Below are 13,060 nucleotides of genomic sequence, written 5' to 3'. Positions count from 1 at the left end.
AAAAAAAAAAAAAAAAAAAAAAAAAAAAGACAGGCTTACCAGCGTATGTGTGTGTGCGTGTGCACATGTGTGTGCGTGCGTGTGATAACAAAATGACCTTGATTATCTGTACAGGTCTGAGCTGAGCATGCACGGTGCCACACCTTAATTTAGGACTTGGGAGGCAGAGGCAGGCCAGTCTCTGAGGCCAGCCTGGTTTACTATTCCAGGACAGGCAAGGTCACATAGTGAGACCCTGTCTCCCAAAACAAAACAAGCCAGGCAGTGGCGGCTTGGTCATTGCAGACTTTTGGGTGTGTGTGGGATGCATTTACCCCTTTTGCTTCCAGATAACTGCAGGACTCATGTGCCCACTCGGCCGTGTTAATGCCTGAATAAAGGCACAGAGACCTGGGTTTTTATTAACAAGCTGCAAGCCTAAGATGGGGTAGCTTTTTTTTTTTTTTTTTTTAGATTTATTTTTAAACATTTATTTTATGCATATGAGTACACTCACTGTAGCTGTGAGGATGGTTGTGAGCCTTCATGGTTGTGGAGAATTGAATTTAGGACCTCTGCTCTCTCAGCCCCTGTTCGCTCTGGCCCAAAGATTTATTATTATAAATAAGTACACTGTAGCTGTCTTCAGACACACCAGAAGAGGGCATCAGATCTCATTATGAGTGGTTGTGAGCCACCATGTGGTTGCTGGGATTTGAACTCAGGACTTCTGAAAGAGCAGTCAGTGCTCTTAACCGCTGAGCCATTTCTCCAGCCCCTTCTATTTGTACTTTCTAATTGTGACTGCACTTGTAACCCTCGACATATAATGAAAAAAATCAAACACATAATCTGTCCTTCTTGGGTAATTGCTAGCCGGTCTTTGTTCTGTGAAACCTGTAAAAATAAAGGGGCAGCCTGACTGCCAGTCAGAGCTGGCCACCATGTCAAAGGCTGCAGACAGCCCCAGGCAGCTTCTGGAGATAGAACTATAGAACTGAGGTCATCAGCCTTGGCAGCAAGTACATTTGTTCACTGAGCCATTTTCCAGGCCCTTTAAAAAAAAACAAACAAAGATATGGGTTCCAGTGGTGGCACCTGCCTGTAATCCCCACATTCAACTCTGTGAGTTTAAGGCTTGTCTCTAATCTTTAATGGCAAGTTCCAGGCTAGCCAGGCCCTGTGGGCCACCTGGCCTGGTCATCTATTGTTTTTTGTTTGTTTGTTTGTTTGTTTTTGTTTTTTGCGAGATGATTTCTCTGTGTAGCCCTGGCTATTTTGGAACTTACTCTGTAGACCAGGCTGGCCTGGAACTCACAGAGACCCAGTCACCTCTGCCTCCAGGTCTGGGATTAAAGTCATGTCACCATCACAGCCTGGCGGCTGTCTCATTTTTGAAGATGGGTTTTTCTTACTGAACCAGGAGCTCACTGGCACTTTTAGACTGGATGTCAGTGAGCTCCCAGAATCCTCTGTCTGCAGTCCCCATCGGATGGACTCCTGCACCCAGGTCAAATGGATGCTGGGGTTCCAATTCAGGTCATGCCCGCATGTGAAGTCTACCCTGTGCACCACCTCTCAGGCTCTAGTGTCTCTCTTTCATCTTCCATCCGGTTCTGGTGACCAGGCAGGGAAGACTGATAGATGACTAGAGTTTTGGGCAAAGAGTCAGTTAGCACATTATTTGAAAGCCCCCCCCCCCGTCCCCATTTAAAGGCAGTTCCAGACTTTGGGGGTGGGGGAGAAATGGACAGATGGGATCATTTGCAGTCTAAACTACCACACCCTTTGTTCAGCGTATTGTTTTCTAGGTAGTGGTGGGCTGTGAAGTTCAGTGAGCAGGTATGTGGGGCGCATGTAAACCAGGAGGGCATGAAAGTCCTGTGAGCTAATGACACTGACAGTCTCTGGGACCGAGTGAAGTTGTTCTGAGGGTGCTAGGACTCAACCTTTGGAGTTAATGGGCAGTACCCCTACTCCCAGCAGGGCTATGTCCCCCACCCCACCCCCAACTACGAGGTGCAGAAGTCAGTAGCTCTGTTTCACATTCACATCTGAAGGCTGGAGGGATCTTCCTGCCCAGCATCCCCATGCAGTGGGCTAGATACTGAGCTTTCCAGTCCTTTTGGAATCCACAGACTAATCGCTTCTCGGCCTTTTGGCTAAGGTCAAGTGGAATCCACAGACTAGTGGGAGAGATGAATAGTAAATAAATAAATAAATAAATAAAATCCCAGGGTGATGTGGTAAATAAAAGGCTGGATGTAAAACTGTGGGCTAGGAATGGTAGCATGAAATCCAGGCAAGAGGGCAAAAGCTGCCTGCCTTGTGTGGCCGAGCAAAGATGGTCAGGGAGCCAGGGATTACGCTGACAGCTGACAGGATGCAGAAGTGGGTGGGCAGGGATAGGTGCTAGCTCTTCTCTTCTCTCCCTAAAACTGAACCCAGCGCCTTATGTCTGCTAGGCAGGAAGGGCCTCTACCGCTGAGCTATATCCTCACGCCCTCTTTAAACTTTCATTTTAAAGATATTGCAACGTTGCCCAAGCTGGGCTTGAATTTACTCCGTAATACAGGGAGAACCTGCAATCCTCCTGCCTCAGGCTCAGAAGTCGCTGGAATTATTCGTTTAGGCTGTGTGTGTGTGTTTTAGGGGATGCATTCGCGGACCGAGGGTTTTAACCCGAGGATGATTGCTTGTTTACTTTTATTTTTACGCCTCTCCGTTGTCAGCAGCCTTTCTAGAGATGAGAGCAGGAGGAGGAGCTGACAAACCTTGCAGTCTAAGGATTGGCACCAGTTGACTTCCTGCGTGAGGCCCCGACCCTAGGTCGCGATCCTGTCTCAGGCCCGCCCCTGCGGACCGGTGGGCGTGGCCCGGGCTCGGCGCCGGCCCCGCCTCTCCCGAGCAGTGGGCGTGGCTCAGGCTCGGGGCCGGCCCCGCCCCTGCAGCCAAGTGGGCGTGGCCCAAGCCCCGCCCCTGCCGTCCGGAACTCCAGAGCTGCTGCAGGAGGTCCCGGAGGTCTGTGCCCATGGCTGCCGCCTTGCTCGCCCGGGCCCGTGGCCCTCTCCGCAGAGGTGAGTGCGCCCGCGGAGCCCCAGGGCGGGTCACAGGGCGGAGATCCTGGCGGCCGGTCCTGCTGTGGCCCCGGGCAGACGAGTGTACAGCAGCACCCAGTGGCTGCGCGTGGCCTTTGTCCTAGTTCGGTAGCCTCTGGCCTGTGCAAGGCCCAGGCTCTGCAGGGATCCAGGCTCCTGCTCCGCGCTTTTCCTGCGGGTCCCTCATCACCAGCTCCCCTTACGCGGCCCTATCCACACCCCTAACGCCATTTCAGTCCCAGCTGAGGTTCTGAGTGAGCTGGTCCTCCATGGCGGGGGTGGGGTGGGTGGGGGGGGGCGCCCTTGGCATTGAACTCCGACCTATGACCTTGGACATAACTCTCAACCTCTCTGCATCAAGTGGTCCAAGTGTCAACTGTTTCCATCCTCAGAGCTCTATTAAATCACAGGATGCATCGTGGTTGGCATCTAACGTGTTTTCTTAACGTTAGCATTTACTTTGTTTGTTTGTTTGTTTTTGTTTTGTTTTTTCGAGACAGGGTTTCTCTGTATAGCCCTGGCTGTCCTGGAAATCACTTTGTAGACCAGGCTGGCCTGGAACTCAGAAATCTGCCTGCCTGTGCCTCCTGAGTGCTGGGATTAAAGGCGTGAGCCACCACGCCCGGCATACTTATTTTTAATAATTATTTTTAATAGTGTTTTGTCTCCTCTGTAGCAGCCCTGACACTATGGCCACCGCTTCCTTTGGCAAATCCAGAGTCACATTAACAATTAGGTCGGTGTTAAATCAGCCATTAAGTACTTCTTTAATTCTTTCACTGCCGGGAGCTGAGTTCTGTTCTTGTCCACATTTTATAGAACTCCCAGACCCAGTGAAACTTAAAACCCATTTCCGAGGTGTTGTAAATGGGATTATATTGAGGATTGAAGTGTTTAGGGAGCAGTTAAGCATTCAGTTAGCCTGGGCTTTTCTGTAACACTCTGTTGACATTGTATCAATAAAGTTTTGTTTTGTTTTCCTATTGAGAGGGGGGGGTGTGAGGGTGGGGAGTGGTGCTCTTTTTTTTTTTTTTTTTTTTTTTTTTTTTTTTTTTTTTTTTTTTTTTTGTTTTTTCGAGACAGGGTTTCTCTGTGTAGCCCTGGCTGTCCTGGCACTCACTTTGTAGACCAGGCTGGCCTTGAACTCAGAAATCCTCCTGCCTCTGCGTCCCAAGTGCTGGGATTAAAGGCATGCGCCACCACTGCCCGGCTTTTTTTTTATTTTCTTAAAAGTTTATTTTTATTTTATTTGTATGAGTGCTTTGCCCGCATGTGTACCTGCATAAGTGTGCCATGTCCCACAGAGGCCAGAAGAGTGTGTTGGATCCTCTGGACCTTTAGTTACAGACAATTGTAAGCCACTCTGTAGCCTGGTTCCTCTGAAAGAGCAACAAGTGCTCTTAACTGCTGAACCATCCCTCCAGACCCTGGGATGAATGAAATCTTGACATATTGCATAGGCTAGCCTGAACTCCAGGCTACCTCAGCGTTTGTTCTTCTTACAGAAGATCTGAGTTCAGATCCCAGCGCCCATGCTGGGCAGCTCCTAATCCCCTGTAACTCCAGGTCCAGGCGATCTGACGCCCTCTTTTGGCCTCTGTAGGTAGCTGCATGTATGATGATGTACATAAACACAGACTCACAGACACATAAAGAGAAAGGAGTGTTAAGCTCTTTCGCACTGTCCTTCCCTAACTCGGATCATTCTCCGATAGCTCTCGGTGTTCGGGACTGGCGAAGGTTACACACTGTTTACCAGTCTGTGGAGCTGCCTGAGACACACCAGATGTTGCGTCAGACATGCCGTGACTTTGCCGAGAAGGAGCTGGTCCCCATTGCGGCCCAGCTCGACAGGGAGCATCTCTTCCCCACAGCTCAGGTGAGTACAGCAGCCTCACTGTGAGTGTGTGGCTCAGAGTGGCTCACAGTGTCCAGAGGAGGCAGCCAGGGGCGTCACGACCTCTGGTAGGAAGCTCAGAACATACTCTGAATGTTCAGCATCTGGCCCCTAGCCAAGATGTGCCAACTTTTTAAGAAGATGCATTTATTAACTAAGTGCATCTATGTGTGCCTGTTTGTCTGTCTGGATTTTATGTGCATGTCTGGCCTGTCACCATATGTCCTGAAACTGGAGTTACAAGCAGTTCTGGGTGCGAGGAACTGAACCCGGGTCCTCTGCAAAAGCAGCAAGTGCGCTTAACCTCCGAGCTGTCTCTCCAGTTTTCCTGAGACAGGCTCTGAGTGTACAACCCTGACCGGCCTCAGACACACCGAACTCTCCCTGCCCTTGCCTCTTGTGTGTGTGTTTCTAAAGATTTATTTGTTATATATAAGTACATTGTAGCTGTCTTCAGACACACCAAGAAGATGGCATCAGATCTCATTACAGATGGTTGTGAGCCACCATGTGGTTGCTGGGATTTGAACTCAGGACCTCTGGAAGAGCAGTCAATGCTCTTAACCGCTGAGCCATCTCTCCAGCCTGCCTCTTGTGTTTTGATAAAGGCACCCCATACCACACCTGGCACTATGGTATTTACAAATACCGAGGTCGTTTTTTTGTTTTTGTTTGTTTGTTTTTTGAAACAGGGTTTCTCTGTGTAGCCCTGGATGTCCTGGAACTCACTCTGTATACCAGGCTGTCCTGAAGATCCCAAGTTCAAGGTCAGCCTGAGCTATATAGTGAGGTAAAAAAACAGTCAAGGGGCTGGAGAGATGGCTCAGTGGTTAAGAGCGCCGACTGCTCTTCCAAAAGGTCCTGAGTTCAAATCCCAGCAACCACATGGTGGCTTACAACCATCCATAATGAAATCTGATGCCCTCTTCTGGAGTGTCTGAAGACAGCTACAGTGTACTTACATATAATAAATAAATAAATCTTAAACAAAAACAAAAAAAACAGTCAACCCCCCCACAAAGTCCCCAAATCAGTAGAAGCAAAGGCAAAATAACAACAACAGCCCATGCAGCTGATGTTCGTGCACTCCAGTGGGGTTTGCATGAACGGAATGGTAAGATTCTGTGAGACAGAATTCTCAGGGACAGACTTCCAAGCCACCTCAGCAAATCCCAAAGCTTAGATTCCTAAGCTCTCGCTAAGGAATGCTTTTATCCTCGCAGGATCATAACAGCCGATCTACAGAAGGGCCGAGGGGCGGCCGCTGTGAGCAACGTGTGTCAGACTCGGGAAGAAGGCAGGCACCAATGTCTGCCTTTTGGCTGTTTCACAACCAAACTGGACTTCAGTCTTTTTACTCCTAAACTAACAAAGGGAAGAAAGAAATGAGTTTACAGTACCAGAGTTTACAGCCAGCTTCAGAGCCCTTAACCTTGAAATGGTAATTTTCTTTGGGGTGGAGGCAGTGCTAGGTTTACAGTCCTAGGCCTTGCGGGGGCTGGCACTCTCAGCTCCTTCTCAGTGAAGGAAAAAAATGTTTTAAAATAGTTTTTTAGGGGCTGGAGACAGCTCTTCCGGTGGTCCTGAGTTCAAATCCCAGCAACCACATGGTAGCTCACAACCATCTGTAATGAGATCTGATGCCCTCTTCTGGTGTGTCTGAAGACAGCTACAGTGTACTTACATATAATAAATAAATCTTTATTAAGAATACAGTAAAATAGGTTTTTTTGTTTGTTTGTTTTTTACATTTTATTTATTCACCACTGCTCTCTTCAGACACACCAGAAGAGGGCATCAGACCCCATTGCAGATGGTTGTAAACTACCATGTGGTTGCTGGGAATTGAACTCAGGACCTTTGGAAGAGCAGTCAGTGCTCTTAACCACTGAGCCATCTCTCCAGCCATGTAAAACAGTTTTTAAATAAACTATTAATGCAGAGTGATTGGAAAAAGCCTGGCAGTGGTGGCGCACGCCTTTAATCCCAGCACTTGGGAGGCCGAGGCAGGCGAATTTCTGAGTTCGAGGCCAGCCTGGTCTATAGAGTGAGTTTCAGGACAGCCAGGGCTATACAGAGAAACCCTGTCTTGAAAAACAAAAAACAAACATACAAAAGGAAAACAAGTTAGAGTAAAGGAACAGACAGGGTCACTGGGCTTTAGTCACACCCAGGTTTCTTCGAGCTTCCAAAAGCTTTTCTTTCTTCTCCTTTCGTTCTTGCTCATGTCTCTTCCATCGTTCTTCCCTGGTTTGGAGATGAGGTTTATTCTACTTCAGTCAAAAGCTCTTTTCTATCATAACTTTTGGTCATAATTTGTGTAGTGTCTCTTCTGTTATGAACTTTAAGGTGATAATATATTCTGCTATACCTGAGAATATATTATCACCTTAAAGTTCATAACTAAAGTAGTTTTCATCTAAAAAACAAACAAACAAACAAAAAACAAAACAAGCAAAACTCTCTTTGTTCCACTCAGTCCCGACCACTTATGCCCTTTACCACTCACGCACTACAAAGCGCTTGTCATGCATTCTTTCGCTCCCTGGCCCTGGGTATACAACAGGAAGGGGAAACAAAAATAAAACTCCACAAGGTGTCTGCCCTCTTGGTCAGGGAAAAAGACAGTAGTCAAACTAGCATGTTAGGCTGGGTGTGGTGGCGCATGCTTTTAATCCCAGCACTTGGGAGGCAGAGGCAGGCGGATTTCTGAGTTCCAGGCCAGCCTGATCTACAGAGTGAGTTCCAGGATAGAGAAACCCTGCCTCACAAAACAAACAAACAAACAAACAAACAAACAAACAAAAACAAAAACAAAACTAGCGTGTTAGTAGACAAGCTGTAAGAAGGAGGTCCCGTGTGTGCACTCATGAGTGCGTGTGCACATGCACATAGGAACTGAAGAAAAGTCAGCGTGGCAGAAAGCTTTCTGCTTCTTACCTTGAAGTTCCCCAGCAGGCACCCTCTGCCTGTTGCCTTCAGCAGCTGCAGGCTGAGATGCAAGCTTTGTCAAGCATGGACGCAGCGTGGCTGGTGTGGACCCCGCTGGGGGAGTATGATCTGTGTGGATGATTAGGGTCTGTGGCCGGCCGGAGCCTGCAGGTTCTGCCTCAGGAGCTGCGGAGAGTAGGCTGGGAGCGGCTGTCTCTGATGTGACCTCTCCCCCTGGGGCCAGGTTAAGAAGATGGGTGAGCTCGGGCTGCTGGCCATGGATGTGCCAGAAGAGCTGAGTGGTGCAGGCTTGGATTACCTGGCCTACTCCATCGCCCTGGAGGAGATCAGCCGTGCCTGCGCCTCCACGGGAGTTATCATGAGCGTCAACAATGTGAGTCTCTGTGGGTCACGGGAAACAGTCGGGGGAGCAGCTCTGTGTGGACCTTGGCCATGTATCTCTGCAGCCAAGCACGGCCAGCCCCGGCTCCTGGACTTGTCTCCTTATGGTCCCCAGGGAGGGCCTCTGGAGAGAGTAAAGACCTGGGGTGGCCTCAAACTGCTCTCCGCTGTCCCATCAGTCTCTCTACTTGGGACCCATCCTGAAGTTTGGATCCGCACAGCAGAAGCAACAGTGGATCACCCCCTTCACCAATGGTGACAAAATCGGCTGTTTTGCCCTCAGTGAGCCAGGTACTGCACGGTGCAGGGGTCCCCTGTCTCCTTACCTCAGAATCAGGGTGACAGGCAGAAGCTACATGTCCTCAGACAAAGTGGCAGGCTTCGGACCTGTTGTCCTGGAGTCTTGAACCACTGGAGCAGGCCTTGGGGTGGCTTGTTGGGCTGGGCTGCCCACGCATGGGGAGAGGGAGGTTTGGCTTGAAATGTCTCCTGTCCCATGTGGGCCTGTTCTGATCCCCCTGTCCTTGTGGACGAGTCCTTGAAGGTTTGGTCCAAGGTCCCAGCTTTAGAACCCAAGTCACAGGGACTTTATGCTTGGCAGCCAGGGCTCTAAGCTGGATGCCCTGTACCTTGAGGGATAGGTCCTGAGTCTGTTGTTTCTGACAGGCAATGGCAGTGATGCTGGAGCCGCTTCCACCACTGCCCGGGAAGAGGGTGACTCATGGGTCCTCAACGGCACCAAAGCTTGGATCACCAACTCCTGGGAGGCTTCCGCCACGGTGGTGTTTGCCAGCACAGACAGGTCCCGGCAGAACAAGGTGGGCCAGCAGACCCCTGGGGTGGTCCCTGCAATTTCTTGGTCCTGCTGGAGCTGCTCCTGCTAATGAGCAGTCTTTCTTTCCCCAATGGAGTTTGCACTCCAAGCTGGAGCTTGGAGCGTGCATGCCTGTGGCTCTAGCAGCGGCTCTGCAGACTCATCCTAGCTTTTGGGACCTTCCAGGGTATCAGTGCCTTCCTGGTTCCCATGCCAACTCCTGGGCTCACGCTGGGCAAGAAGGAAGACAAGCTGGGCATCCGGGCCTCCTCCACAGCTAACCTCATCTTTGAGGACTGCCGGATCCCCAAGGAGAACCTGCTCGGGGAGCCTGGGATGGGCTTCAAAATAGCCATGGTGAGCCTGGCGACAGGGCAGCAAGCACCCCGGGGCCGGGCCCTGGGCCCAGCCTACAGCTACTGACTGGGCGGTCTCTACAGCAAACCCTGGACATGGGTCGCATTGGCATCGCCTCCCAGGCCCTGGGCATCGCCCAGGCCTCCCTGGATTGTGCTGTGAAGTATGCCGAGAACCGCAATGCCTTTGGGGCACCGCTCACCAAGCTCCAAAATATCCAGGTAGGGGCTTGGAGGATGGGGTTTCAGAAGCTGGGCACTGGAGTCTTGGTAGGAAACCTGGCTTTGGCTTGCTTATCTCACCCCTACCACACCTTACCTCCTCCACCCCACCTCCCACTCCCACCCCCACTCCCACCCCCACTCCCACCCCCACTCCCACCCCCACTCCTACCCCATCCCTGACCATTGGGGTGGGAGAGCATCGGTTGACAGGTGGGGCTGGATTGTTGCAGTTCAAGCTGGCAGACATGGCCCTGGCCCTGGAGAGTGCCCGCCTGCTGACCTGGCGCGCTGCCATGTTGAAAGACAACAAGAAACCTTTCACCAAGGTGCCTGTGGGGAGGGGGCTCCCAAGGCTGGCTCTGAGGTGGGGGAGTGGGCAGCACAGGACTTTGAAGGGAAGGCTGTGCATGCTGCTTACGGAGGCTGTTTAGCCTGGGGGTCTCTCTGAAAGTGAAGGCGTTGACTTTGCCATTCTTGGGGCGGGTAGGAGTCCGCCATGGCCAAACTGGCTGCATCGGAGGCTGCAACCGCCATCAGCCACCAGGTGAGCACCGAGCCCCTGGGCGCTGCAGCCCTTTCCCCAGTGTGGATGTGGGGGGCTTCTCCCTCCTAGTGCCTGTTTTCCCTCTCAGGCCATCCAGATCCTGGGCGGCATGGGGTATGTGACAGAGATGCCGGCCGAGCGGTACTACCGAGATGCCCGCATCACTGAGATCTACGAAGGGACCAGTGAAATCCAGAGACTGGTGATCGCTGGGCATCTGCTCCGGAGCTACCGGAGCTGAGCCCCTCCTCAGGGACTTGCCTGCCTGCAGACCGAGGCAGAGGGCAGAGCCTCATGGCTTAACTTTGAGGCCTGGTCAGACCAGAAAGGGACTTGCCTCTCGCTCTGCCTGTTCTGCTCTGCCCCTCACTGTAGACCCCTAGTCAGACTGGGGGGAAGTCTATCTCAGGGAGAGGGGAGGCCAGCTGCTGTGACCTGCAACCGAGAAGAAATCAGTTGTCAGCTCAGAGCTGAGCTTGGCTGCCTCTTTACCCCCCACCAACAGTGCCTCTTTCTTCATTTGAGCCGCCCTTGGAGAGCTGAATGACCCTGGCCCTCTCAGTGCCGTTCCCATGAGCCCTCGGAGGCAAGAACACAAGGGACAGGACAGGGGTCAGGAGGGGGAGGGGGTGGCCCAGATGGCACAGAGTTTCAGTGTTTGAGTCCCCAGGGTTGCGTGGGACGGCTGGGGGCTGGGTCATAGGGCCCTCGCTGGAGGTCAAGTGCGCGAGGGTGCGTGCTTTGCTGTAGAACTGCCTGCGGCCAATAAAGCTCACCTGTGCCCCGACCTGTGCCTGTGTCTGTCTTCAGGCCAGAGCCCGCACCCAGCAGTGCGTGCGTGCGTGTGGTGTTGGGAGGCTGGCATCCTTGTGTGGGAAAGCTGGGTCTGTTACCTGGGTGAGTGGAGGAACAGCCATCAGGGAGGCCAGGGGTCCTCAGACTGGGGCCGGAGGGCTTGTCCCAGTCTCCCAGCGAGCAGGTGGGCAGGGGAGAGGGGGACAGGAGCTGTCTGGTGTGAACTGCTCTGTCCTTCCTAACCCTTAAGGGACAGTGTGAGCTTCATCCTGGGAGTTTAAAAGATTCTAATCGTGTCACCCGCTGCTCCGGTGGCTCCCCGGGGGGGGGGGGTTGGGTGTGGCAGGCACCCACCCCTTCCAATGCTCTCGAGGGCAGAGGGAGGCCTCCGCAGCTTGCAAAAGCAGCTCGCCTTCGTACTGATTCCAGGTGAGTGCTGGGGGTTTTCTTGTCCACTGTGTCTGGGTTCCCTGATCTGGCTGTTCTGTGGGCTCAAGTGGAAGCCAGAGATAGAGTGCAGTGGGTCCCTTAGCTCACCCTACGTGACAAGCAGGTGGCTGCCACTGTGCGTCACATATCAGGTGGGGACCTTGTGAGTCAGGAACTATGGGTACTAGTATTCAGAGGGCCCCATGGCCCCTCTAGCTTTGTAGCACTGGCTCCTGTCAAGGTGGTGCAGGAGGGACTCGTGTGTGTGACTAGGAGAGCGAGGGGAACCTAAACTGAGTCTGCGCCTGACTGGGACCCGGTTGTCACCCTCCCACGTCCATTCTAAAGATTGTCACAGCCTTGTGATTCGATGAGCTGTATGTACCCAGCAGGGAAATGGGTCAGCTGTAGCCATGCTCCCTTGCATGGGTTCCTTCCTTCCTTCCTTCCTTCCTTCCTTCCTTCCTTCCTTTCTTTTTTTTTTATTTTCTATGAATACACTGTAGCCGTTTTCAGACAAATCTAGAAGAGGGCAACATCTCCCATAACAGATGGTTGTGAGCCACCATGTGGTTGCTGGGATTTGAACTCAGGACCTCTGGAAGAGCAGCCAGTGCTCGCACCCACTGAGCCATCTCCCCACCCCCTTGCATGGGTTTCTGCATCTCAGGAGTAGTGTACAACCTCCAGGCAGCTCAGGAGTGTTCCTTTCTACGTGAAGTAACTTTGGCGAGTTAAGCCAAGCTCTGGTCTGCACATGTGGGTGTTTGAAAAGGCTGAGCTCAGTCTGCCACTGGGCTTTTGAAAGGCCATGTTTGTTCTGAACCCTAACCTTGGATGCACTTGAACCTGAATTGTTAAGAAGTCAGTTCGGATCCTTTACAGGTGCACGTCCTAAAGACAGGTGCAAGATGAAGACAGTTGCCTAAATCGGGAAACCACCAGGTACCTGCAACTCCATTCAAATTGGCTGGTTTCCTCAGTGTTTTGTTTTTTGGTTTTTCAAGACAGGCTTTCTCTGTGTAGTCCTGGCTGTCCTGGAACTCACTCTGTAGACCAGGCTGGCCTCAAACTCAAATCTGGCTGCCTCTGCCTCCCGACTGCTGGGATTAAAGGCGTGTGCCACCACTGTTGGGCTGGTTTCCTCAGTGTTACATGGTGCTGTTGGCCAGGGATTAGGCACTGAGTTTGGCTGAAAGTCATACAGGACAGCACATCAGCCTGCAATTTACTTTGCTCCAGAGATGTTTTTTGAAGAGTTCAGGCTGGTGGCTTAGTGGACGGCCTCTCAATCTCTCAATTAGTCTGATGGGCTCGCCGTGAGTCAGCTCCGGTGTGCTGTGCTGTGTAGCTCCATGATTCAGATGCCTCATCTTCTGAGTTGTCTGCTCCTTTTACTGATGACATCTTTCTAAAGAGCCAGGCATGACCGACTTTGTCCAGCTGTTGTTGATTTTCTTGCTGTGAGCCACTCTGACTGGGGTGAGGTGTGAACCCACTGCGGATTGTATCTGCAGTCCCCCAGTGGATGAGGACATGTGCCTTTTTGTGTAGTTACTGATTTATTTGTACATCTGTTTTTTTTTTTTT

General features: G+C 51.7%; 1 protein-coding gene across 1 annotated transcript; it reads left to right on the top strand.

Annotated features, from left to right (window-relative positions):
* The first annotated feature begins 2,938 nt into the window (after positions 1–2,938).
* On the top strand, positions 2,939–11,033 carry Acads (acyl-CoA dehydrogenase short chain). The gene is made up of 10 exons (XM_021162541.2): positions 2,939–3,056; positions 4,793–4,956; positions 8,150–8,299; positions 8,487–8,598; positions 8,974–9,125; positions 9,308–9,478; positions 9,562–9,699; positions 9,933–10,028; positions 10,190–10,246; positions 10,335–11,033. The coding sequence occupies exons 1-10, from the start codon at positions 3,011–3,013 to the stop codon at positions 10,485–10,487; spliced, it is 1,239 nt and encodes a 412-aa protein (XP_021018200.1). The 5' UTR covers positions 2,939–3,010; the 3' UTR covers positions 10,488–11,033.
* The last annotated feature ends 2,027 nt before the right edge of the window (positions 11,034–13,060 follow it).

Source organism: Mus caroli, chromosome 5 (assembly GCF_900094665.2).
Source record: "Mus caroli chromosome 5, CAROLI_EIJ_v1.1, whole genome shotgun sequence".
Classification (NCBI taxonomy): Eukaryota; Metazoa; Chordata; class Mammalia; order Rodentia; family Muridae; genus Mus; species Mus caroli.
Note: the sequence above shows the minus strand (reverse complement) of the source record. Positions and strands in the feature narration are given on the sequence as shown.